General features: G+C 41.7%; 1 protein-coding gene across 2 annotated transcripts in view; it reads left to right on the forward strand.

The window, feature by feature from the left end:
- Window positions 1-25,488, forward strand: part of G3BP2 (G3BP stress granule assembly factor 2) — a 55,733-nt gene that overhangs the window by 16,336 nt on the left and 13,909 nt on the right. The window contains exons 2-8 of one of the 2 annotated variants that reach the window (XM_073340346.1): window positions 3,843-3,961; window positions 11,927-12,008; window positions 17,682-17,855; window positions 19,011-19,101; window positions 21,375-21,477; window positions 22,968-23,148; window positions 24,138-24,236. In XM_073340346.1, the coding sequence (XP_073196447.1) occupies window positions 3,867-3,961; window positions 11,927-12,008; window positions 17,682-17,855; window positions 19,011-19,101; window positions 21,375-21,477; window positions 22,968-23,148; window positions 24,138-24,236 (825 nt within the window). In that variant the 5' untranslated portion in view covers window positions 3,843-3,866. The remainder of the gene's footprint in view (window positions 1-3,842; window positions 3,962-11,926; window positions 12,009-17,681; window positions 17,856-19,010; window positions 19,102-21,374; window positions 21,478-22,967; window positions 23,149-24,137; window positions 24,237-25,488) is intronic. The other variant, XM_073340347.1, reaches the window with a different exon arrangement.

Consider the following 25,488-nt stretch of genomic DNA (forward strand, 5'->3'; position numbering starts at 1 on the left):
CCCTAATCCGTTAGACACCCACCCACCCCCACACACCCAGGACTGTGAAGGCCTACTTGAGGGCCCCGCCATACTGAGTGTACTCTAGCCTCAGTCCTTAGAGGCCCCAGAATGTTCCAGGCAGTTCCTTTTGTATATGTGGTTATCAAGCACTCCTTATTGGAGCTTCCAGCAGTTCCAACTGATGCAGTTTATTGCTGCATGTCCTGTTTGGAAGCTCTTACGTTTTCTGTGATAATTGAGCATACTATTCTGTGTCTCTGGCTCATTATCTCAAAGTTTTAACTGATTTAGGTATTTTAGGTTTAGCTCTGTGCCAGCTGTTTATCTTAGAGCTTTGCTTTTTTTAAGCTACTGCCTCAAGTATGATTTTTTTAAGTCAGATTTAATAGCTAGCAGTCCTTGGCATTGACACTTGGCTTGGAACTGTGTTTGATTCTTGTTTGATGCTTCACTGAGCTAAACTGTCTGAGAGGTCAATGGCTGACAAATATGTTGTTTCACTTTAGTAGGTTCCCTGTTGTTGCTGAACCTGGGATATTGATGACAGCTGTTCAGCTGCACCTTAGATTTATTAGCTTTGAGTCTCTGTCTGGGCAAAAGCAGTGTATCAGGTTGGCTCTCTTCTGATTGGACTTCTCACAGTGCTTCAGTAGAAGGCAGTTCATTTGAGGATTGGCAGTTAGCTCAGGACTTGGAAATTAGTCCCATTGTACATGGAGTACGACACTTTCCAAAGCAGAACGATCCTGTACTTGTATTCTGTTCTAGTCAGTGCCTCATTGTAAGACAAGCACACTGATGTGAAGAAGATAGTTAGCCTCTAACGAGACTGGTATTATCAGCATATCCTACCATTGCATCCATGGGAGTGTATATGTGATGCTCCAGAACCTTGTGGAAGTGTAATGGTGTCTTGTGCCATGGCTCTTTCTGAGAAGCGTCACACGAATTGTCATTAGAAAGCAGGTACTGGGTCATCTAGAAGCTGAGATCTGGTGTGTGCATCAGGAAGAGGTTTTATGCCAATGTCTGAGTTTCAGAGGTGCTTCTGGAAACTCGTGTGCCTTCTGAGAGTTGGAGGTTGCCATCTGGATAAAATGGAGGTACTGCTGCTCTTAATCTGGTTTCACAAACCTGCCACCCTGTGACATGGTATTCTGAGAGGGTGGCGTGGAGAGGCTGTTGTCCTGGTGGGCTGGAGCAACTGACCATTCTATATTGTTGTGGAGTGTGACAGTGTGAGTCACTTCTCTGAGCACCCAGCTGTCATCTGTGCTTTTGGGCTGAGAGAATGCAGAGCTCAGATGACAGAGGACCTCACCCTAGACAATACCCTCCATTCTGGTGCACTAAGGGAATGGCAGAGCAAAGAGACTGTTGGTTCCTTTGCCTTCCCTGACTTCCCATGGGGTGCATGGGGTTGTCTGTGCGGTGGCTTCTTCCTCTGTGGAGGTGTGCCAGTGGAATTACAGAACGTGGGAGCCAATTCCTTCACTTCTGCTTACATACTAGGAATTATAGCTTGCTTATCCCCCTGGTTTGCCAGGATGGCATCGGAGCGGAGCGGAGTGATGTGGTGGGCAGGGTATCAGGGTTCTGAGACATACAGGGGTTTTTGTCCCCTGTGCTGATATATCAAGGTGACAGTGAAGCTGAAGGTTTGTGCTAAGAATGGTTTCATTTGCTATACTGATGTGATGAGAAGTTTTTCCCTCTCCGGTTGAAATGTTTGGGATTGGGCAGAGTTGGGCTGGAATGCATTGCAGTGCCAGCTTCCTTCCTGCTAGAATGGCAACACAAGGAGTATAATGTCGAGGTACTGTTGCTTTCTCCATCCACCTTTTTCCTGAGTGCTAATTCTCTGATAGACTGTCAGTGACTTACTGAGAGGCAATGGTATTGATGCATCAGTGCAAGCTTGAACCAGACTAATTTGCATTAGTTGCAGGTGCCGGGGCATTGGAGTCTGTGTGGGGCAGGACAGGCTTTACAGGTTATTGAAGTATCCAGCAGGTTTCTGTTTTAGTTTTGTTGTACATCTATTGGTCTCCAGACGTGTTGCCATGCAGCTAAGTCATGCCATCTGTTTCACCTTCTAAGGGTCACATGCCTTTGAATTTCTCCCTGTTAGCTCCTCCTGCAGCCCTTGAATTTCTCACACCTCCTCTTTGGGTAGCAAGCTAAAGAGTCTTTTAGGAATTGTTGGAGTTCTGGTTTCACAACCACTTTCTCATGAAGGTACCACTTCCGTGTGTTTAGTGCTCTCTCTTCTGGGGAGAAAGGGACATGGAGGGTCATGTGATAAGAAAAGATTGAATTATATCAATTGTTCTATTACTGGGCATGACTTTTAAGACTGAAATTGATGTCTTAGTCAGCTGGTTTCTATGCCCAATAGTCAGCATAGTGGTGTTTGCTTTCCAAAGATTGTGACTGTAGTGGAAGTTACGTTCCTGATGGCTGATTCACTGCTTGCTGCAATGTGCATATTTGCTTATTAGGGACACCTGTGTAGGAGGGATGTGGAGACCAAAGTGGTGTCAATACTGATACAATAGTGGTGGTTTGTGTTTATTAACTTCCACATGAGAATTTCATTGCCCTCTTCAGGTTTTGGTGGAGACTAATGCCTATCCGTATCTGAGAACGGATGGCCACAAGACTTCTTTGGTCCAGTGACAATTTAGGGACAATGCTCAGAACAAATTTTTCCACAGTTAGTTCTAGTACAATAACCATATAGCTAGCCTGTTAAGGAAGTTCTTGTGGGAAAAACACAGGAAATGTTTTGTCCAGAAGCAGAAACTATGCATGTTTAGTTTCTGGGAATTGGGACAATCACATGCACTTCAAGGACTTTGAGTTCTGGTAGGCCAGGGGATAGTCTGCTAGTGTTCAAGAAGCTTTCAATCATGGTCTTAGGCACCGTTGCCACAGATTCATAATACATACTTGTATAGTTTTTCTTCTTAGATTGACTGTCTGTGGAGGAATTCTGCTGTGCTGTTCTTTCCTTCAGAACCTGCTTCTGAAGCAGAGAAATTTGAAATTCTCCCACTCCCCCAAGTTTTGGGATCTTACAGAATGTTTCTTGATTGGGCCAAATGTACCTGAGTTTGAGTTCCTACTTGAAAGGAACTGGGTTGGAAAATTCAGAACCATCTGAGGTTAGAGCATGGTCATTAAAGCAAAGCTGCTGAATCTCCAGACAAGTACCTTGAAACATCAGATAATTCTAATAGCTAAGAAATTTCTCCCATGACTTTTGTGGAAGGATAATTCCTTTTGGAAAAGCAGACTTACAAGGTAGATCAAATTTACTATATTAAAGGTGGTGAGCCCCTCTTAGTAAGTTTTTCTGCTTTGCGTGCAAATACTGCTGTTGAAAGATAAAAAGACCAAAGAACATAAGCAGCTAACATAATCTTTCATCTGCAACTTTGTTTTAATGACTTTAATCAATCTCTTACTAATAAAGAGTAAAGTAATTGTAATTGCCAGTATTTTGGGTAATTTTGTTGTATTTATTGAAATGAATTTAACAAGTATAGCTTGCCTTTTGTCTGTCTCCACTGAAACTATTGTGCTTGCTAATTACTTTGAGATCTTGAAAATTAGATCAATTTGTCAAGATAATGAGTGATTAAACTACAGAAGTCTTGAGTTATTCAGGTATTTTTAAGGCTGAGACTACATGTTGGTGCAATAGTTTCTTACCAAATAGTGATTCCTGTTTTACATAGGATTTCATAAAAATCCATTTGAGGGGATGAATGGATGGACATATTAAATTGCAGGGTTGCTTTTAAAGTAATTTATTAATTTTTCTCTAATTACAGCATTTGACACTCTGTACCAAAGAAATGGTGATGGAGAAGCCAAGTCCCCTGCTTGTAGGGCGGGAGTTTGTGAGGCAGTATTACACTTTGCTAAATAAAGCTCCTGACTTCTTGCACAGGTAACCTTTTTATACGAAATAACTGATGTATTCTTGAATATAAGAAGCAGATTGTATTTTTGGATGAACGTAAAATAAATTTATTGTGTCTAAATTTAAGAACTCTTGGGGTTTTGTGGGGGAGTTGAAAATTATGCCCTGTATCATTTGAAAGGTAGGTAATTACAACTATACTGAAAGCTATCGTTTTATAAACTTGTGTGCTTTATTTGAGAGTGTCATTCTATATAGCTATTCAGGCAGATATATCTACTGTATGTTCATTTGGGTATTTTTTTTACATACGTGGAAATGCAGATGGAGCAAATTGTTCTTGTAAAGTAGAATTCTAGATGAATTTCTTAAAACTGTAGTAAAGTGATGTAGTAAGACACCCCCTGAACTAGGTATAATTCAAGCTTCCAGTGTCCAGCTAGTGCAGGGGTTCATCTGGCTAATGTTAGCTGGACACAACTAGAAAATCCTATTGCTGTCTGAAACTTTCATACCCGCTAAAGACTGCATAACTGAAAGATTACAATAAATATTTTTTGCTAAATTTATTTTATACATTTCATGGCACGGTGTAGTCAGTTTCATTGTCTTCCCCTGTATAGTTAGTTTTTTATCAGTTTATATAGCATTATTCACATGACAACAAAGTAATGAAATGTTTTAAAAAAAATTCTGCAAAACAACAAAAAAAGAGACTCAACCAGATGTAGTACCAACCAAGAGAGCTAAAATTTATAGTAAACTAAGCTTTATATTGACAGAGAAACTCCCATGAGAAGTACAGTAAAAGCTATTTTATCTGGTATGATGGGGGATGCTAGTTAATTAGGAGGGAGGGAGTTTGGATGCGGGGTTGGAGCACGGGAGGGGCTGTGGAGCGTGGGCTCTGGGAGGGAGTTTTGGGGCAGAGGTTTGGGGCACAGGAAGGGGTGCTGGATGGAGGGGCCGCTCATCTCTGGCGGCGGCTCCCCACAAGTGGTGACCTGTCCTGGGCTCCGGCTGCTCCTTGGTGGAGGCGCGGCAGGTGGCTGTACATGCTACCTCTGCCTGCAGGCGCCGCCCCTGCAGCTCCCATTGGCCGTGGTTCCCAGCCAATGGGCTGGGGAGGGGGCGGCAGCACGCAGAGCCGCCTGATGCTCCTCTGCCTAGGAGCAGCCGGAGTCCGGGACAGGTCACGGCTTGCAGGGAGCCGCCATAGGTGAGCAGCTCCCAGATCCAGCACCCTGCATCCTCTCCTGCACCCAAACTCCCTACCAGAGCCCACGCTCCACACCCCCTACCTTGCCCCAACCGCCTGCCGGCCCCGCACCAACCAGACTATAAACCGGCATTTCAATTAAGATCAGAAATGCCGGTTTATAGAGCTTTCCAGTTGGTGAAGTGTCGGATAAAACAGTTTTTACTGTATTTGTCCGAATCCTTACTAGAGATGAGATAAATGTTGCAAGTCAGGGATCTGTTTCCAATATACTAATGAACGTTAATGGGTCAATACTACCCACCTGCATTCTCCTTTTGCAGTTCCCTCATTGTACAGTTAACTTCATTGTACACTTTTAAATTTGATTAGGTGTTTCTTGCCTTCAGAGACTGTTTCAGTAGTTGTATGGTGATGAGTATATTTCCAAACATAAGAGTCAGCCCTCTCAGCATCATGTTTAAGGTTGAGTGAAAGTTTCTCTTTAGAGACTTCGAGTGTTCTAAAATTCAAATGCCTGAAAATTGCTGTCATTTGAGAGCTTGGGTAGAGTTGGTGGTGCATATCTGGGCTCATTTGGTCAAGAAATTCCCAAGTTACAATTCCCTCAAAATGACCATGTAAAATTTTGATCTTAAGTGTAATGCTTTTTTGCCCAAAGCTGAGAGGGAAGCTATCTGCAATACCTCCCTAAATTAAATCCCTGAACTGCCCCTGAGCTCATCTGCTGTCTAGCTTCAAAACCTAACTGGTACTGTGGGGTGTCCAAAGTTGCTCTGAACAACACATACTTACTATGTAACAGAAGTTGGAGGAAGCATTTCTGTGTAAAGGTAAAATTACAGTGACCTAAACCTCAAAGTCAGGTCAACTTGAAAATTGGTTTGTCAGTTCAGGGGCAGGGATAGATTTTGTTGCAAATGCAGGCTCTGCCTGTCTCTCACCCCTGAGACTGGAGCTGAGAACCAGCAGGTTTCATGCATGGTACAGCAAATACTGCTGGGACCTGGTTGGGGAGTCAATAACTGACAAGCTCAGGGCATGGCACAGATCCACAAATATGATGCCGGGGGGAAGGAGGATACCCTGTGTAGATGAATGGAGGAGCAGTTCATGCCTGCAAGCCTCCTGAGGTGCAGCATTATTACTGTGCACCTCTGGGAGTTTCTGGCATTCTGGAGCTCCTCTGTCCCATGGGGAAGGAGAGCCCTGAGCTCAATATAACATTAGAGCTGGGAAAGTTCACCAGCATGTTGAGTAGCGAGCTTTCCCAAGCAAATGTTACTAACTTCTGAGGAATCTCTGAATGCAAAGAATGTAAATAGATGCAGTGCTATGTTCCCAGTCTGCAAAGAGTTTCAGTATCTCTGCCTCTGATAGCATAGTCAAGCTGCAGCAAAGCCAAGAATGATCATGGTCTTGTTGGTTTTACTGATGTTGTTCAGAATCTTGCAGACCTCCTGTAACTGATAGTTAGCTGTTTCCTGCTGGTGCTGCTTTAAAGCTATGAGCAGAGGCAAGAACTGTGCTGCCCTCTGGAGAGGAGCTTAGGGGAGGTGCAGTCTATTAGAGGGTCCCACACATGACCATCAGAAGGCTGAGGGGAATGGAGGAGTGGTAGACACCCCTCTTGCTTCCTGTAGCAATAGCTAACAGTAGACCGCTGGTTCCCAAACATTTAACTAACGCAATCCACCAACTGCATTGTGGTTTTATAATCCATAGTCTCCCTCTGCCCAGACACTGCAAGCCTAATCCTGGCCCAGTGTGGCGTGCAGGCCCCAGAGGGGAGGGTAGAGAGAGAGCCTGCAGTGGTGGCTCCTGTCCTGCAGGACTGGGCCCAGCTCTCTGCTCCAGGCGCTACGACCTGGGTGTTGCAGCATCACTCAAATTTGACCAGGATGCCAGGTCACAATGCCCTGTGTGGGGAGCTGAACCCAGCCACCACTGAGGGGTGAGTGCAGGGCAGGCACACTTTCTAACCCTCCCTGCGAGGCCTCTGCTGTGCACCAGGCCTGGAGAAGAGTTTGCTTATGGCCCCATGACCCATCTAAAACCTTCCTGCCAGCCACTGGTGAGTTGGGACCCACCATTTGGGAAACACTGCGGTAGACAACTTGCAACATCTGACAACATCTGAAGTGAATGTGGGGGAAGCTTGGGATGTTTGGCACCCACTAGGTGGAAATGGACTCCCCAAGCAACTTGCAGGACATCACCCTCTTAGAAGAGGGGATTGAGATTTCTTTTACAGTGGAGTGCAGCGGGGGGTTGGTTTCTTACCTGGTCATCCCTGGTCAGTGAGGCAGCCCCATAAATACTCTTTTGTCTGGTAGTTGCTATACCTTGGCAGTTGGCTCAAGCTGTGCGAGAGCGCTATGGAGCACCACTCTGACACTTTTTTGTGAGGAGCAGCAGCAGTGTTCTGGCACTTGTATTTTAGGCCAGAGATGCATAGCGGTACTTCTTTTTTACGACTGGCTGTTAGGTGTCCAATAAAATTTCCAAGCCCTGTGTGTGGATGGGAGTGAGTGAAGAGAGATTGGTATTCAGAAGTTGGGAGAAGAAGAAGGGAGGCGAAAGGTATAACAAGAGGACCAAGGGTAAGGTGGCAGAAGGAAAGAAAGAAGAGAGGAAATAAACTGAAGACAAGATGGGAAAAGATACACTATGATCTCTTGTAGGTAAGAAAGTGGAGTGAAACCAGAAAATGAAAAGTTACAGCAAAAACAAGAGTGTAGTTAAGTTTACATTTTTCAAGTTATTTCTTATAAATTTGATTTGCACTATTCCAGTTAAATACTGTGCACAGTTGTCCCTTGACGTTCCAGAAGACATGTTTTTTTTAGGGCAAGGGTTTGATGTCACATCTCCTCTTTGGCTCTTAGGCCTACTCCTTGGGCTAGTAGGTGGTGTCAGTTTTTAAAGTCTTGCAGAAAGCTACCCTCTCTAGAGATGTAACTATATAGCTCGAGCTCTGACCACATGTTGCTCTTTAAGCAAGATACTAGGGTCCTTCATTCAAACTCCAGTCAGTCCATGTTCTTATTGGTTGCTGCTTTAGCATTTGCAAAGAAGATTCAGTAGTTTTGATTTTTGGTCTTATAATCTGCAGTTCAACACTTTTCTGGAGTTGGCGCCTGAGTCTTCAAGTTTTTGATCTAGCCCTTCCTCAGCTCTCCAGGTTATCCTGTATGCCACTACATGTTGACAGGCAGCAGGAGCTGTTGACATGGAGGATTCTGTATCAAGGAAGGGCCCTTAACAAACTGGAGTGTCAAGGATAATTAGTCATAAGCCTCCTTGCATATTTTTTTAAATGACCTTCTGGTACTGCCAACACATCAGGCTTAATGAACTCCTGGGAGTGATCCAGGATTTTCAGCAGCTAGTGTCCCTTACAACAGGTGGTATTCTGAGTACAGATTGCACCTTTGAGCACTTGGTGAAAATGCTGGACTGTCTCCCCTCAGCTGTTGCTCTGAACTGGCATGGTTCTGCAGGGCAACAGAACCACTTTAAGATATTGTAGAGATCTCTAACCACAAGCTAACCTGGTTTTCTTAGCTTGGGACACTTGGATGTGGCCTCTTGTTGAGGACAGTAGTGTCTGTCAGAGTTCCCCTTGAAGCATTTTTGTGTTTTAAGGGCTTGACCGTGTTTGACATCCATCTGAAGGAATTGTAATGGTTCCACAGTGACTAGAGAGGAGTTTGACAACTAGCATTGACAATCTTTTTTTCTTTCCAGTAAAAGCTTCAGGGCAGCCCCAGAGATCCTTGTCAGTAGGCATTCTTAGAAACTCAGCCAGTAGTCCAGCTTCTTCAGGATCTAGGAGTGCTACTCCAGATAGCTTTGTTGCTTATGTAGTTTGAATGGGAGTTTCATCCCAGATGAACCTCAGAAGCTATAGCACCAGCAAAGCTTTAGTGATCTGTTATGGATAGAAATTGTAGATTTGTGCATGTGGGAGCTAAACATTTATTCCCCTGGTGGAGCTGTAACTTATAGTTGGAAGCCATATCTTGGATGGGATCAGTAGCTCTGAATGATCAGCAGATCTGCCCCTTAGTGGGCTCTTTACTCAGCATGTTCAGGGGACTGCAAGGCCAGGATCTGGGGGAATTGCATAGTTCCACATGAACAAGAAATTTACATCTCCCATGACTTCACCTGATGAGGAGGTTGAGCTACTTGTTAATGGAGGGTTATAATTTAGATCTGCTTGGGAAGTTTTGCATGATTAGCTCATCTCTGTAGCTACCCTTGGAATTGGGAGTTCGGCATAATGAGGTGCTCTAATCTGCTGTGCAGGTGCTTGTGTGTCCATTGTACATCCTTTGTTCATCTTTAAGTACGTAAGAGTTTTATTGTCTTAATTTCACATTTAGAATAGCTCATTTCTCACTCCTGAAAACAATTTACTAGAGTGTTCTGAGGCTTCTAAAGTATGTAGTTTTAGAGCACATTTATTAAGGTACAGCCCTTGAACTGGCCTGCAGCTACTTCAGAAGGTCAAATCTTAAGCGTTAAAGAACTTTTTTTGTGTGATTTTACTGGTGGCATTATTTTCAGGAGTGAAAATCCAGCATAATTATTTCCAGAAAAACAGGTAGTTTTTCTTGAACCTTAGATATGCATGAATAGTGTCTTATCAGTGTATTCGGTGTATGCCGGTAAGAAATACTGGATAATAGAAGAATAACATAAAGTAGTAGTGGGGAAAGTGCTAACCTAGTGGAGCAGCAATAGCAACTCATAGGTAAGATGTGTTTCTCTCAATACTTAATGCAAAGATTCAATCTGTTTTGCATGGCGAATAATACTCTGTCTCTTGTCCAAATCCATATAAAATAATGTGACAGATTTACTGGAAAGGAATCAAGAAAATTCTGTCTTCAGTTCACAAGGTTAAAAATGCTCCTTTAAAGCTGACATTTCTGAGTTTCATCTTTCTGACCCCTCTAGGTTAAAGTCTGAAGCTGGTAGGAAAGCAGAAATTTGCACACAGTGTGGGTTAGGGTGTCTCTGGGGAGCATATTTCTTACCGGTGAACAAATATTCTAATAACTTTTTCAAATGAAAACTAATGTGCAGCAGTAACTCCTGGGTGGATAAAACGCTCCAATGTTTGGAAGACTAATTGAAATTAACTTTGTAAATTATGTCCTGCAATAAACTGACCCAATCCAACTCGCAGCAGAAGAAAGTTAGTGTTTTGAAGTGTGGGTGGAGGGTATGTAATGCTAAATTCTGTAACTTTCCATCCTCTTTTTATATTGGGTGTGCCATATGTAGATTGTCACTATTTAATTTTGTTTAAAAATATATATAAGGGGGATTGAAATTCAGTTACTGTATCCCTTTCGGTGGCTACGTTGCTATCCAATGGCATTCCGTTAATATATCTTCTTGCAAATACACCATTGTGACATACTTATCACTGGAAAACGCACACATTCGCTAATGTAGACTCAGTTTTCACTCGTCCAGTTAGCAATGTAACTTCCAAAATTAATACTGTTAAAGTATGCATTTGGAGTAAATCAGTGCTGACTAATTGCTGAAACTGAAAGATCATAAACCGGTGAAGTTTGAAATGATTAAGATGATACATATCTCTACAAAATTGTAGAAGAAATGTATATTGCATTTGATAAATTATGCGGTCATGGAATTAAAGACTACTGGAATGCATATGCAGAAGGGAATGGAATTAAGATTGTACAAACAACCTTAATTTGGAATTTGATTTGAGTGGTTTTTGTTTAATTTGTAGAAAAAATTAAGCAGTTCTGTACAATTCGGGTGAGTTAAGCAGAACTAAAATGGAAACATTACATTACATCCTGTTACGGTTGTGCAGTACATTGTTAACTGAAACATTAACTGACTTCTCCAGTTTTCTGTATTTCAATGACCCAAATGAACATAAAATTTAAGTTCTATCTTGGGGTGGAAATAGTTCTTGTATTTCAGTTATAACTAGGGAAGAACAAGGTGATTGAACTAAAACTGGTCCATCTCCCTTGAATGGATACTCAGATTTGGTTTTTGGTCAGTTGACTTCTATTCCCCTGCCATGTTTTTCGGTTGGATCTCGGCCTACATCTTTTTGAGCTGCTTGGAATATTGAGTCCTTTAAACCTTCCATTATCAAGGTTTCTGAATTTTGCAATGCATTTCTGGGGAAGCTGAAGGGCAAAATTGCAACCAAATGTTTCAGTGCAGATTTAACTTGGCCAACCTGTTTGTACAGACTGAAGCAATGAAAGATTGGTTCTTCCTGCCCAGCAGCTTTGAAGGATAATACCTACTTATATCATGTTGTGATAAAGATCTAGTAAGGATAGATATAAAAGGTGTTACCCGTATAGCCTGAAATCTTAACTGGGCCCTCTCTAACACAATCACTGAGATGCACTAATTGGGCATACTTCAAGCTCAAATGAGAATAGGACCTAACCACAATTATTAAAAAACAACAACAACAAAAACCAGTATGGTCGGGCTCATTAGAAACACAGTAGTCGTTGTAAATAAGATGGAGGGTCTAGAAAGTAGGTCTTGTTCCTCCAGTGCTCAGGAGTTATAGAAGCAGCTGAATGCACAAATGGCAGCATTTCCACAGAAACGAATTTAAAAACAAACAAAAAAAACCAAGAACATGCTTAACACTACTACACTGGACTTAAACACATGGTGTCTTTGACTTTGAAACTGGATTATTTTATTGTCAGAAGCCTAAACTTGAAGCTTCAATGTTTTTGCAGGTTTTATGGCAGGAATTCCTCTTATGTCCATGGTGGACTGGATGCCAGTGGGAAGCCCCAGGAAGCAGTGTATGGCCAAGCTGTATGTATCTAAATCAATTATAGTCTTCATTTTAAGACTAGTAACCATGATACTAATGTCTTAACCAATCAGTTTTGTTTTTTCTTGTATTATGCTTTTCTTGTCCAATAGGCAAGCTATTACAGATCAGCTACCGCCTCTCTCTCTAATGTACTGTATAATGGCATGAGCTTAAATCCATACTTGTCTGAATTGTTTTGGCTGACCTTTATTACCAATCCTCTGTTTACCGTATGCATTTTGGGACGTGGCTGTTACCACTGTAGGTAAATGGGTGAGCTATCTTCATCTTTCACACAGGTATGTTGATGTGGGAGGTTAGGGATTCACAAAATTCCCTACCTGGAAAACTGGCTTGTTTGAGCCCATGCCTTTCAGGAAGCTTTGGGGATCTGTAGACTGATATTCAGTTACCTTGATTTGATGGGTAAAAGAGCTGTCCGACACACTCCCAGATGGCCTTGCTTGGAGCTCTTATTCTGTCAGACTTGGGATCTCTGAATCAGATTCTATTCCCGATCCCTCCAGCAGTGTCTGCTATAATCTGTTTTTGTGGGAGGAGGGTTTGAAGTGCCTAACTTCTCCTGCCTCATCCAGGTAAGTAACCTCTCATTCGGTGGCTGGACAAATCCCACACCATGAAGGGGTTCCCTGTTCATCAAGGATGCCAGCCTCCATACAGGAGTTTCTAATTAATGATTCATCCATTCAGGGAACGCTGTCCTCTTTCAGAGAAAGCTCCACGTCAACATCTTGGCACTCGGGACCATCGGGCTGGCTTGAGTCTCCTCCCCGCCAGATACCAATCAAGTCAGACAAGGTGGCCTCGGTGGTCTTTTAAAATCATGTTGGGAACCCAGACCGATCATTCCAGAAGGAATCACATATTTTCTTTCGTGGGCAGAGAGAGACCTGAGTTCTTGCAAAGCCATACATGTGTGTGATCTCCCAAACAGACTGGTTCCACTAGAAACTCCTGTCTTGGGGAATGGTTCACCACTACCCTCTGCAGGAGCCCTTCAGCAAAGTACCTTCCTGATCCCCATCTCTCTTGATGGACTTCTTCATAGCAAGTGGCAGAGCCCCAGTTCCCAGATATTGTACCCAATACCTGGGTTCAGGGTGCTTTCTCCAGATCATTGATGGGGAAGATAGTTTATGCTTTCCCTCTTTTCCCCTGGTGTGGTCAGTTCTGCAAAAAGTCAAAAGGATTTTATGCTTTCAGACTTCCTTATTCCTAGGGTGGCAAAGACGTACTTGGTTTGTCGACCACCTCTCCACTAAGTTCGACCAGTGATTACCAGGGAAAGTATATTCCAGAGATTCTTCTCCCCTCTCCCTCAAACTCCCTCCTTTCACAACTAGCGATTTCTGACCAGACCTTCTCTGTTTCCATGAAGAATAACTTTTTGTGCTTGTTAGAGGGTGGCTTCTTTTTACCTTTTGCTGCAGATTCTGTCATCCTTGTGAAGAAAATCACTATCCCCTCCATACTGGCTTTCTTCCAAGATGGGTTTGAGAGGGTGCTCTAGCTCTTTTGATGTTCAGGCACCCATCCTTAGGCTTCCCCACTGTCTTCTACCAGGGTCCTTAAAGTAAGACCCTGCTTTTTACTAGGGCTGTCAAACTATTAAAAAAATTAATTGCGAGATTAAAAAAAGTCACAATTAATCGCACTATAAACAATAATAGAATACCATTTATTTAAATATTCTTGGTGTGTGTGTATGGAGGACGGCTGTCTCTTTAAACAAAGCACTCAGGACTCTGAACGCTTTTTCAGCCAGCAGCAGGTGCTGTTGGCAGCACTCACGTCTCCCCTGTCCCCCAACCCTAGCTCTGTGGTGACCGGGTACATGGGTTGAGGGAGGGAGACACCCCAACATCAGCCCTCCCTGCCCCCACTCTGTGCAGCAGACAGGAGGCAGGCTCCTGGTCTGGAGCAGCGTGGCTAGGGGTGACTACGTGGCAGGGAGAAGAGGCAGGAGCAGCAGTGGAACAGGGCAGCAGGAGAAGGGGCACTCCTGCCCTGGGGGCACGCAGCAGTGCCCATCGAGCATGGTGCCTCCTGGGCGTGATTAACGTTCGTTTAATTCAAGACAAATTAACTTTTTTTTAATTGCATGTTAACTGCAATTAATTGATAACTCTAATTATTTTTTATTACAAATATTTGCACTGTGTAAAGAAAAGATAGTTATAACAAATAATACAAATTGAGCATTGTACACTTCGTATTCTGTGTAACTGAAATCAATATTTTTGAAAATGTAGAATAACATCCAAAATATTTATAATTTTAAATTGGTATTCTGTTTAACAGTGTGATTAAAACTGATTAATCACAGGTAATTATTTTCATCTAGATAATTTGTTTTGCATTACTCTCTCATGTTGACTACTTTTTACCCCTTGTCTAAACTGCATGCAAACAGTCCTGTCATGGAAAGTGGCTGTTATTTAGCCTAGAAGGTTGGGACTTGCACAGTGGTGTAATCTCTTCCTATTTCATATCTCAAGAAGAAATGTGCCCAAGTTTTATTCCCAAGACAGTCAGTGATTTTCCTTGCTAGCCAGGATATTTGACTCTAACATCTGTCCCAAGGCCAGAGTAGAGGTAGGTGGCATTCCTTGGACAGTTGTTCAGTACTTGAGATCTACTTATCCACAAGCAAACGTCCTTGTGCTTTTTCAGAGGGGAGGAGTTGTCAAAATAACTCTTCCCTGCTGAATCAGGCCCTTCATCTGGCATTGCTTCTCTGCTGATCTCTCCTGCCCATAGAACCTTCATGATTCTTTTGAGTGGTGACCACATCCTAGGCAAAGTACCGCAAGGCCTCTGTGGACAGGCTCTGGTGGGCTGCTTTCTGGTGCTCAGATTGTACCTTCCTGAGGCCCTACTGGAAGGATTCGCTTGCGTCAGCTGATGCAGCCCTTGAAAGCGTCCTTCTGCAGCAGTTTTTAGTGCTATTGCCTTGTGAAGGAGGCCGGTATACTCCACAGTGCTCTGAACAGCCTTCCCTGCCCCTTCACCTCTCCTTTTCTTAGCCAGTCTTAGCTTCTCACTAGTTTCTTCTTCCCTTCCTGGTCACTGCTAGTCAGATCCTTTCATCCATACAGGTGGTGGCTATGCATCGGTAAAGAGTGTAGTGGAGACAGGACTCTGGCATTTGTACCATTATCGCATCTCTTGAGGCAGGTGATGTTAAAACACCAGAGTCCTGTCTCCACTACACCCTTCACCATTGATATCACTGGTGGAGCAGCTACAGTGATGAACTACAGTTCTTAAATTGTCATTGTAAATGAGGCCAGGACTTGTGGACTCTCGAAACTATTTAGCATTGTCTTCATTCGTGCTTAAATTAACACTACTGCAGCTGCACCTGTTGGCTACAGATACAGAATGTGCTCATGTGATCTTTCATACTTTATCAGTGATTGTCTTAAAATGCTGTCAGTGTACCTGTGAGTTTCAGGTGCGGTGGTGGTGGTGGGGAGAATTTGTTCAACCAGTCAGTAACCGGGTATTTATGTGTAGCTTCATCCTGCACACCTCAGTCTGCCTGATCTCTTGCTCTCCAGGTTTAACAGTTTCGGACAGTGCAGAAGTAATTCTCCTCTGAATAGAGTTACTGCATAGGTTGGTACATCATTGTTCTGCTTTGTGAAGCATTCATCAATTGCTATAGACGGGAGGGATATTATGTTGTGTTCTAGTCTGCCTGTTAAGAATTTCCAGAAGTACGGCCTAGGCTTGCTGACCCTGGGCCTCACCTTGCCAGGTGCCATGCATAGTAGCTTTTACTGGCAATGTATACCCACTTTCATCATCAGTAATAGTTACAATGTAAAGTTTGGAGGATGAAGGCAGTGCCAAACCTTCTGTTATCTTCCATATCATCTTCTACTGTGTGATTGAAATCCCTTAAGAATGGCCAAGTGGACTGGTAATAAGGAAAAGTGTAAATTATTAAATGTCTTGACTCCATTGGCTGTCACTGGAGATTGTTGATACTTAATGTTACAGGGTTCGAAATTGTTAGCAGAGAAGTCAGGGAGAGGATCAAGAGCTCAGTTAAGTCCACAGTTTCTAATCCTTAAGGGCAGCGTGCTATCCTGGGGCAAAGTTGCTCCATAAAATTACTATCTCCATGGAATGCCGTTCATCACAGGCAGTGTCTAACTCTGCCATATTTGGCAATCATGCTGTACAGAATGACTGTTAGGGGAAACTCTAAGGACAAGTGCAACAGAGGTGAGGTGTTGCCCTGGTGTTTCTAAAAATGTGTGCATATATGCCATCATTGAAAGGAAAATGAGATTGAGGGACTGAGAATCAACAGAGCTTTGTGAGAAGAATAGGTCAAGCAAGCAAGCTATTGACATGCATGTATAATACTAAACCTGGATGCTACGACAGAGCTATCAAAATTTATATGGAGGCATATCAGTCCCATACTTCATATCTTTGGAAACTATCCCCACAGCTGTATTAGTTTTAAGCCATGTTAAGAGGGGGTAGCCTAATATTGCTAATAATTCAAAATTAGACTGTTCTTTGCTATTGGATGTGTAATTATGGAAGTGAAGTAGGTATCCTAAAAATTACACTGACAGTTAATTCTTCTTTGCAGCTGGTCTTTGTAAATCTGTTATAATATTAACTGTAGCAAGTTGTGTTGCTGTTTTGCTTTCCTAAAGGGATAGTTATTGCATTAAGTATGTTAGTGACTTCAGTGAAAACGTATATTTCTGGGAGGGGAACTGGTGTTTTGCTGGAAGTATTTAGCAGTGTGCTAGATCTCTGCAATTCAGACATACACCATTATGCAGGACTTTGACATCACCCACGTTTAGCTGACATTTGAATTATAAATATTAAGTACAAAATGTCTGTGTATGTATCTGCTGGCCAAAGAGCTAATGCAGGATTGACTCAAGTGTTTCTGTACGCTTCTGGAATGTCTTGTCAGGTTCTAGATTTTCTCGTAGGCTTTGTGGCTATGCTATTTTGGTTATTAAACATTTAAGTAAAACCTGAGAAAATAAGCGCGTGCTCTCTCTCTCTCTCTCCCCCTCCTGTCCCATTCCCACCTTCCTAGGGGAACGTCGGTTGACTTGACAATCCCAACTCTGAGTGCTGTTCTGAGGCAGTGTGTGGTCACTTTCTTTTTTTTGTCTAGTACTTTCACACTCCTGGGTAGGAGAACTATGTAATTACAAAGATGTCATATAGTACACGGGGGGTCCTGGGTAGAATTTACGGTATTCAGATACTTGTGTTATGGGACTTGTACAAATACCTTGGAAGAGTGATGGGGTTTCTTTTTTTCTTCAAACAAATGAATCATTTGACTCACTGGTTGGCCTTGGAAAGTGAAAATCTTATCTACTGCCTTTAGCAACTTAGCTGGAAAATTAGGTAAAAATGAGCTTTACCAGAGCTTTTTGATTCACAGCTAACTCTGCTGGAGAACGTGGGTATAGCTTTTTTTTTAAGCTGTAGCCTCTGTTTCAGCCAATAGCATTTAGTAAGTTCCCTTATCTCCTTTTGAGTTGGAAGGGAGTGGTTAGCTCAGGATCAAATAATTAATATAATTTGTCATATGAGCTCTGTTTAAATTCTAGTTACAGTTAGTTTTAAAGTTAGATCTTTATTTTTATTTCCAGGAGATTCATAAGAAGGTGATGTCCCTACAGTTCAGTGAATGTCACACTAAGATTCGTCATGTTGATGCACATGCAACCTTGAGTGACGGTGTAGTCGTGCAGGTCATGGGGGAACTGTCTAACAATGGGCAACCAATGAGGAAGTTTATGCAAACCTTTGTTCTGGCTCCAGAAGTAAGTATGTACTGGAACGTGATTGCCTTGAACTTTATGAAGACTTGAGACCTTGGGGTTTTTTTGCCTTCCTCTACAGCCTGGGGCAAAAGTTCACTTGCAAGTTTAAACTCATGTAAATGATGGATTCTCTGTAACTTGAAGTCTATCAGTCATATTTCGAGGACTTCAGTAACTCAGCCAGAGGTTACAGGAGTGGATGGGTGGGTTCTGTGGCCTGCAATGTGCAGGAGGTCAGTAGATGATCATGATGGTCCCTTCTGACCTTAAAGTCTTTGAATCTGTGACAGAAACCTGGCCTGTCGGTAGGATCTGGCCCACTAGATTGTAGGTAGTACTTCATATGGCCTTGACTTTTATAGAGTTAGCCCACAGACCATAATTAAATGTAATTTGTCCCTTTCACAAAATGAGTTTGACACCCTTGACTTAATCTTATTCAACTCCTCCTGTAGTGTTGGGGTAATGCAAAGCCACCATAGACAAACACAGATATTTGGTTTAAGCAACACAGGTCATGACTTACATGATACTTATATAAAAGAATGCAGTACAAAAAAGAATAGTTTCCTATTCCCGATGCTTGTATTCCTTTTTATTACAAACCTTTATTAGATTCTTTGAACTCTGCTGCTGTGTAAAACTTACCTGTTTTGAGTAGCTCCTTTAACTTGTACATTTTTTTTCTAAGTAGAAGCACAAATAAATGCCTCAATTTTAAAATGGCAAAAGGTCAAATAGCTTTTTTGGAAAGAAGTCTCACAAATGAGTATCCATGAAATAAATGAATTTTTATATTCAGTAATTAAAAAGCATAGTGTTACTGTCAATATAAACACTCAGGATTTATCTTAACGCTTGAAGTTTTTTGACTGATACTTTGGTCGCAGCTATAGGATTTGGTTATTTGTGTACTTAAGAAAAATAGCCACGTACAAACCTGCGTTAATGAGATGGGTAGACATCAAAGGTTATCTTAAAAGTACTGAACTTTATGTAGTTGGCGCTCGTATTGTGATGGTAACTGCACTAGAAACGTGGATCTGAAGTAAGGAGTGATGTTACAAAGCTTACGGATCTAGTCAGTCAGCAGTAAAGACCACTCATCCATCTGTTCAAGTAACTTATAAATGTGTATGCTTTTCACTTCCATAGGGATCTGTTCCAAATAAGTTCTATGTCCATAACGATATATTCCGCTATGAAGATGAAGTATTTGGAGACTCTGAGGCTGAACTTGATGAAGGTGAGAACTTAATTTCTGTGTGCCTTGGGTTCATTTATACTTCTCTTCATTTTCCTTGGCAAATAGCCTCTTGAGTTTCACATGTCTCTAGACAAATAAGTGCTCTTATATTCTCTTCTATATATTGTACATAATTTTTGTTAGAGTTGGAGTCTTAGGGTTCAGAGTAGCAGCCGTGTTAGTCTGTATTCATGTACTCACAAAAGCTTATGCTCAAATAAATTTGTTAGTTTGTAAGGTGCCACAAGTACTCCTTTTCTTTTAGTCTTAGGGTTATAATTTTGCTCCTGTGATATGCAGAATGTCTTTTGTAGGACCCAGTATAGATACAGTTTACGTATTGATGGTGTTACACTCTTACATCTGGCAGAAGCTTAATTAAGAATGGAAACGAAATGAGCAACAGTGAACTTGGAAATTAAAGTATCACTTCAACTTTGGAAGTTAAAAGTTGTTTGGAAGTTAAAAGTTGTTGTTTTAACCCTGTTTGTCAAAAGCCATGTCAGTTAAGCAAGTCAAAGTTTAATTGTACATTTTACTCAGCACTGTGACCTTAGCCCTGAAGCTGGATCAGATGTTTGAGTGCTAGAGGACAGTCCTCCACTCATTTAAATGTTCAGCCTTCCACAAAGTATGAATTTTCTGTTTGGTAATATCCAACAGGGATTTGCAGGGATGGTTTCCTGAATGAGCACCTCTGCTCACTTACCAATTTAATGGGCAATTAAGAGTAGACGCGCCATGTGTCAAGAGCACATGCTAACCTTGATGCTGTGACCATTGGAGCCACTCACTTTCTCTTTTGTGGACCCAAATATTTCATGCCTATCTATAGAAATAGTGGTACCCCTTGAGCACTCTCAGCTCTTTCCAGCTGTTAAAGGCCAGATCAGAGCTCCCTGTCTCATCATTGGCCAAATTTTTAAATCACTTTAAACAAGTGATCAACTAATGGGTATAGTCAGTGTTAAATGTGTAGTTTTATTTCATTCACAGTAGCTGATTGAGGTACAGCATTTCTCATCTCATTTTTGTAGCTAATTGCTTTGATTCTGTGACCTACTGGAGAAGTCCAGGTTCAACTTGTGTGCCTCTTGCTTTGGCAAGACTTCCACTCCATACAAACCTACTTTGTGCTTTATATGGATGCATGGTGAACATTATTTAGGGAGATTCACAACCTGTGTAGCCTTTACTCATGTCTAGAAAGACTGCTGGCTCTCTCCCTCTCTTTCTGAGGAGCCTTAGAAGGCAACTTGGACCGGACTAGAGAGTGTAAATATATCCATTCTTGGACCCTCCTTGGCTGCCAGCTTTAGGGTCAAGTTGAAGGCTGCGTCATAGTGGACAAAGACATCCAAGAAACCCAGCCAGTCTGGAGATCTGTTGGGTGTGAAGCCATCTGCTTCCCCTCTTGTATTGAGAAAGGTGTAGAAAAAACTATTTCCCCCCTTCCTTCTGCAGTTTTGGTGGCAAAATATTACCTAGGAGTGCCAGTGAAATCCAAATACCTAGAGCTTGCCTGAATATGAAGTTGTAGTTTTTAAATGAGGTTTTTTATCTGATTTTTGAGCTAAATTGCTGTAAAAGGAGGCATAGACCTTTTTAATTTTTATTTAAATCAGACTTGTTCTGGTTTAGGTTTAAGTCCATTAAGGTCAGGCTTAAGCTCAACTGAAATCAGCCACCTCTTAAATCAAAATAAAAATGTGCACTCAGGGCTTTGCGCCAGTCTAACCAACCTGGAAATCAGTGCAAGTTTGTGTGTAGACAAACCCTGGTTCATGCTACTTACAAAATGTTCCCAAAGGATAAGGTGGTTTGGAAAGTCCATCTCGACCAGTCGTTCTCTTTTTCTGAATTAGGAGTTGTTTGTTTTTCTTGGTACTGTTACTTGCAGGTAAATTGTTTAATCTCCCACATATATAAAGGTGTTTGTTGTAAAACAAAACACTCGGCCTGATATTGCAGCACTGTTGTCTCCTCTTTGGAAATGTAAAGGTGAAAAGCATCCCTGGAGAGCTTAAGTGTCCTGCCCTTTTCTGTGTTAAATGTCTTGCTTACAGTGGTGAAGCACGACTTTTAGCTCCCTTATTACACATCTTGGTTTTGTGTTCGTGTCCATTGTTTTGTGCCAGGAAACTGATTTTCACTAAGGAAATGATATCGACTTGTTGAATCTATACTCTCTCCAGCGAGCAGAATTGAATGTGCTCTAAAAAGTGCTTGACATTTCCTTGAACATTGATCACAAGTCTTGTTTTGTCTGTCAGAATCGGAAGAAGAGGTTGAAGAGGAGCAGGAAGAAAGACAGCCATCCCCTGAGCAAGTGCAAGAGAATACAAGCAGTACATACTATGAAAGCCACCCTGTAACGTAAGAAGTCTGTGCTAAACAGTAGAAAACAATCGCTTTGGCTGCTTAGTCCTAAATACAGTTAATTCCCTAAAATATCTGTTTTACCAAACTAATGCACATATGGCCCTAATATGCCAGAAACTGTGTGTGCTGAACTTTGTTTAGATGAAATATGTATGTTTGTGGGATATTGTAACTCATTATTTTTAGTCTTATCTCTGGTCTGTAAGTGTGAAGTGACAAATGTGAACATAAATAGAGATTAAATTCCCAATCAGTATGTGTTGACACCTTAAGCCATTCCCTTAGTTGTAATCCACCGTTTTATTACACAAATATCTACTATGTATTACGGTAGCACGGGAGGCCTGGCCCGCTGAAATCAGTGTCCCATTGTACAGATATACAGTAAGTGTGTGCTTTTCCTAACCATTTTAAAATCTAAATAAGACAGACAAAAGGTGGAAGAAGAGAAGCATTATTCCTGCTTTATAAATCAGGCAGGCACAAGGATTGAGCACAAGATTTTCAGATTTAGGCACCAAAATATCTGGCTGGTTTCTCAGAAGAGCTCAGGTGCTGGATGCTGTGCTCTTTTGAAAAATCTCCCTAAGCGTGTCATTGAGGGCTGGGCATTTATGAAAATGCCTTTATTTGGTTGCGTAAGTGACAGGAATCTCTCTTCTGGAAATCTGGCTGTAAGTGACTGGCCCAAGGTTATGTTGGGAAACATGACACTGCTGAGAATTGAACTCGGAGCCTAGTCTACTGCCTTACCCACAAGACTATTTTAAATGTTTCTTTAGACTAAATTAGGCCCTTAGTGCCACCTTTGCAAATATTTCTGTCTTCATGGGGGCTTGCACAGGTGTAACTGGCTGGAATTTAGCAAACAATTCTGTTCCTGTTCAATAAGGAAACTTCACTTTCTCAACTGTTGGCTCTTACAGAGCTAATGGGAGTGGAAAACAGTAAATTTATTTGAGGACTTCTCTTTTACACTAGGCAGAAAAATAAGATGCTGGTTTTTTGTCTCTAGAATAGAATTATGCGTAAGGTTTTCGTTTGGTAACTAGCTTTTTTTCAACACACTCTCAAATGAGATGGGAACTATAAATTTGCATGTGTACAGTCAACACAGACACTATTCACAGCCCTAGTTTGCTGGTTCTCATCTTGTCAGAAATGCCTCTTGCCATTTTTAAGTGGCAGTTCTCCAGCTTTTCAAGTTCATTCCCTGAAAGTGATACATGCATAATGTGGGCTTGATAATATTCACATTATAGCTAATGGTAAAATTCACCTTGATTTTAATAAAACTACAATATGGCTTTGTGTGCAACTAAAGGTGGGGCAAAAATAGTCTCTGCCTATACTGTCCATGTACAGGCTGTCATGGTAGGAAGCTGAAAGCCTATTTGGAAAAAAAAAAATCCGCATTGCATGTTAGCAAAGCTTTATCGTAAGAGCCTTGTACTTTACGTTGAACAAAATGCCTCTAATTCTAGTAATGGAATGGAGGAGCCTTTGGAAGAATCGTCTCATGAGCCTGAGCCAGAGTTGGAATCTGAAACAAAAACAGAGGAGCTGAAATCTGAAGTAGAAGAAAAGAATCTTGAAGAGCTAGAAGAAAAATCTCCATCCCCACCTCCTGTAGAACTTGTTTCTCTACCACAAGAACCTCCAAAGGTTAGTTAAACTTTAACTTTGTAGACATGGATGAAGACGATAATCCAAAACACTGACTGCTCAGTGTTATGCTGAATGCAAACTGCTTTCTCGTGTGCCAGATGGATAGATTTTTTTTTTCAGTGTCCTGCTCTCTGAACCACAACACTAAAAAAAGTTCACTTGTCAAAACGATTTTTAAAAGATTAATGTGAACGGCTGTACAAATGATCTGTTTAAATGTAGTGCTCTGCTTGTGAAGTGTGTGTGTGTGTGGGTGGCTATGAGCTTAAACCTTTTTAAATGTAGAGTTAGATGTAAAACAGCTAAATGAATTTAAGTGGGAGTCGCTGCCCTTCTTTTAAATTAAAGGAGTTACCTCTTCACCTGCAGGATGACTAGCAGTGTAGCTGTAAAAATGAATCTGAGGGTTTTAGCTGTTTCCCTCTAGGCGGGATGCCGTATTTCCAAAAACCATGCGCCGTCTGGTATGGTTAGACCCACTTAGTTTGAAAGGATATGGGGGAAGGAAACAGAAACCAGGTAGAGGTCATTTACTTCAGCATGGGTCTTCAGCACTGTCGGTCCTGGTCTCTTTTCCTGTTTAGCTTTAACTTCTGACTTCCACTTTCTTTCTTTCTTTCTTTCTTTCTCCAGAAGACAAATTTAGGACCAAAAACTTACCCTGTAGCCATTACGGTTTTGTCTATCAACTGTTGTCTTTTGGAAAGCGGTGGTTTGGGGGCATTCAGAGAACGGGGGTTCAGTTAGGTAGTGTACCTGAGTACAAGTACTTGCTCTGCACTGTTAGAGAGATTGGACAGTTAAAACTGCAAACCCTTCAATATCTATCTCTGACTGGCATTGTTTGTTTATATTTGTAATCCTGGTACAATGATTACTGACAGCTTAGATTTGACTCAAAAATATATTTTCAGCAGACTAGTTTCCCTCTAAGAATGTCAGTGGTTTGCCATGATTAGTAGCCTAGGTTTGTTGCATTTCTGCAGGCTTTCTCTTGGGCTTCAGTGACCAGTAAAAACCTGCCTCCTAGTGGTACTGTTTCTTCCTCTGGAATTCCACCCCATGTTAAAGCACCAGTCTCACAGGTAATCAATCTGTGAACTCCTTGGATTGTCTCGTTACCTCTGCAACTACTTTAGTCTTTAAACTAACAGATCAAATTGTAATGACGTAAATTGCACAAGTTCTGTCTTAAATGTTAATGCACTTACCTTAATGTCGCAATTAAAAAGTAATTAAAAGGCACATTCACTTAACAGGTGAGAGTTCTGGGTGGTGGCGAGAGGTTTAAGTCTGTTCACATGTAATCAAGAAATGACTCTTCTAAATTTTCTGACATTGTTTGTTTATAAGGTTAAATGTAACCGTAATTTTATTGTAGTATGTACGATAGGGGTCATTCATTGCCAGAACTACCAATCCAGTTACCCTGCCATTGGGAAACGAAATTGTTCCTTTTGAGAAAGGAACAGAGCCTCTCCTAGTGAGGTGGTGATTCTCTGCAAAAAGAAATATTAAAATTCTCAATTCTATATTTATATGGATTAACTATACTGCTATGGAACCCTGTACCAACTTATGACTGTGAGAGGTGGGAGGGTTCACCTTTGCTTGCCAGCACAGTGGTCTCTTCCAATTCCCAGACTTTCTGTGACAGGGTAGTAGTGTACGTCATTCAGATACCAAAGATCAGAGGAAATACCTAGTCAGTGGGAAATTCCTAGAGAATTTAATTTCCCTGAGAATTTCTTGTCCTCCACATATCCAAAAACTTATTTAAAATAAAGGAGGCAATTTTGAAAATGTTAATGTTCTATAGAAACCTAATGAGTTACCTAAGGCCACTTGTGGGAGCTCACTTCTAAACTGTAATAGGCCACAATTTTCAGTAGGACAATTCAGAAACCATTATTACAGTGCTTCCTACCACCTGTTTTCTCTCCATTTTATGGTCTCAAGGAGGAAACTGGCTAGGATCGCCCTTCTACTAGCTGCCCATGGAATGCTTTTGTGGTGCTGCCTTCTCCTTAACAGGGTTGTCATGGAAATCGGACTCGTGCTTTGTAATGGCTAGGAAAACCTGGTTAGTTTTAAACTGCCTTGCACTGAGGGGAGAGTAAGCAGTCAAGACGACCACTCTTGTTTGCACAGAACAGTGAGCTTGTTCCTATACAGAACCAAAGACTGCTTCCTTGTGCCACTTCAGTTTCAGTTTAGAGAGCACTCTGAGCACTTTGATGTATTGTTTTACATATGTCAACAAAAGCCAGACCATCAAATATAGTTTCATTGTCCCCCCTCCATCTTTCACTGTATTTCCATATACAGTTTGCCAAT

Source organism: Lepidochelys kempii, chromosome 4 (assembly GCF_965140265.1).
Source record: "Lepidochelys kempii isolate rLepKem1 chromosome 4, rLepKem1.hap2, whole genome shotgun sequence".
Lineage (NCBI taxonomy): Eukaryota > Metazoa > Chordata > Testudines > Cheloniidae > Lepidochelys > Lepidochelys kempii.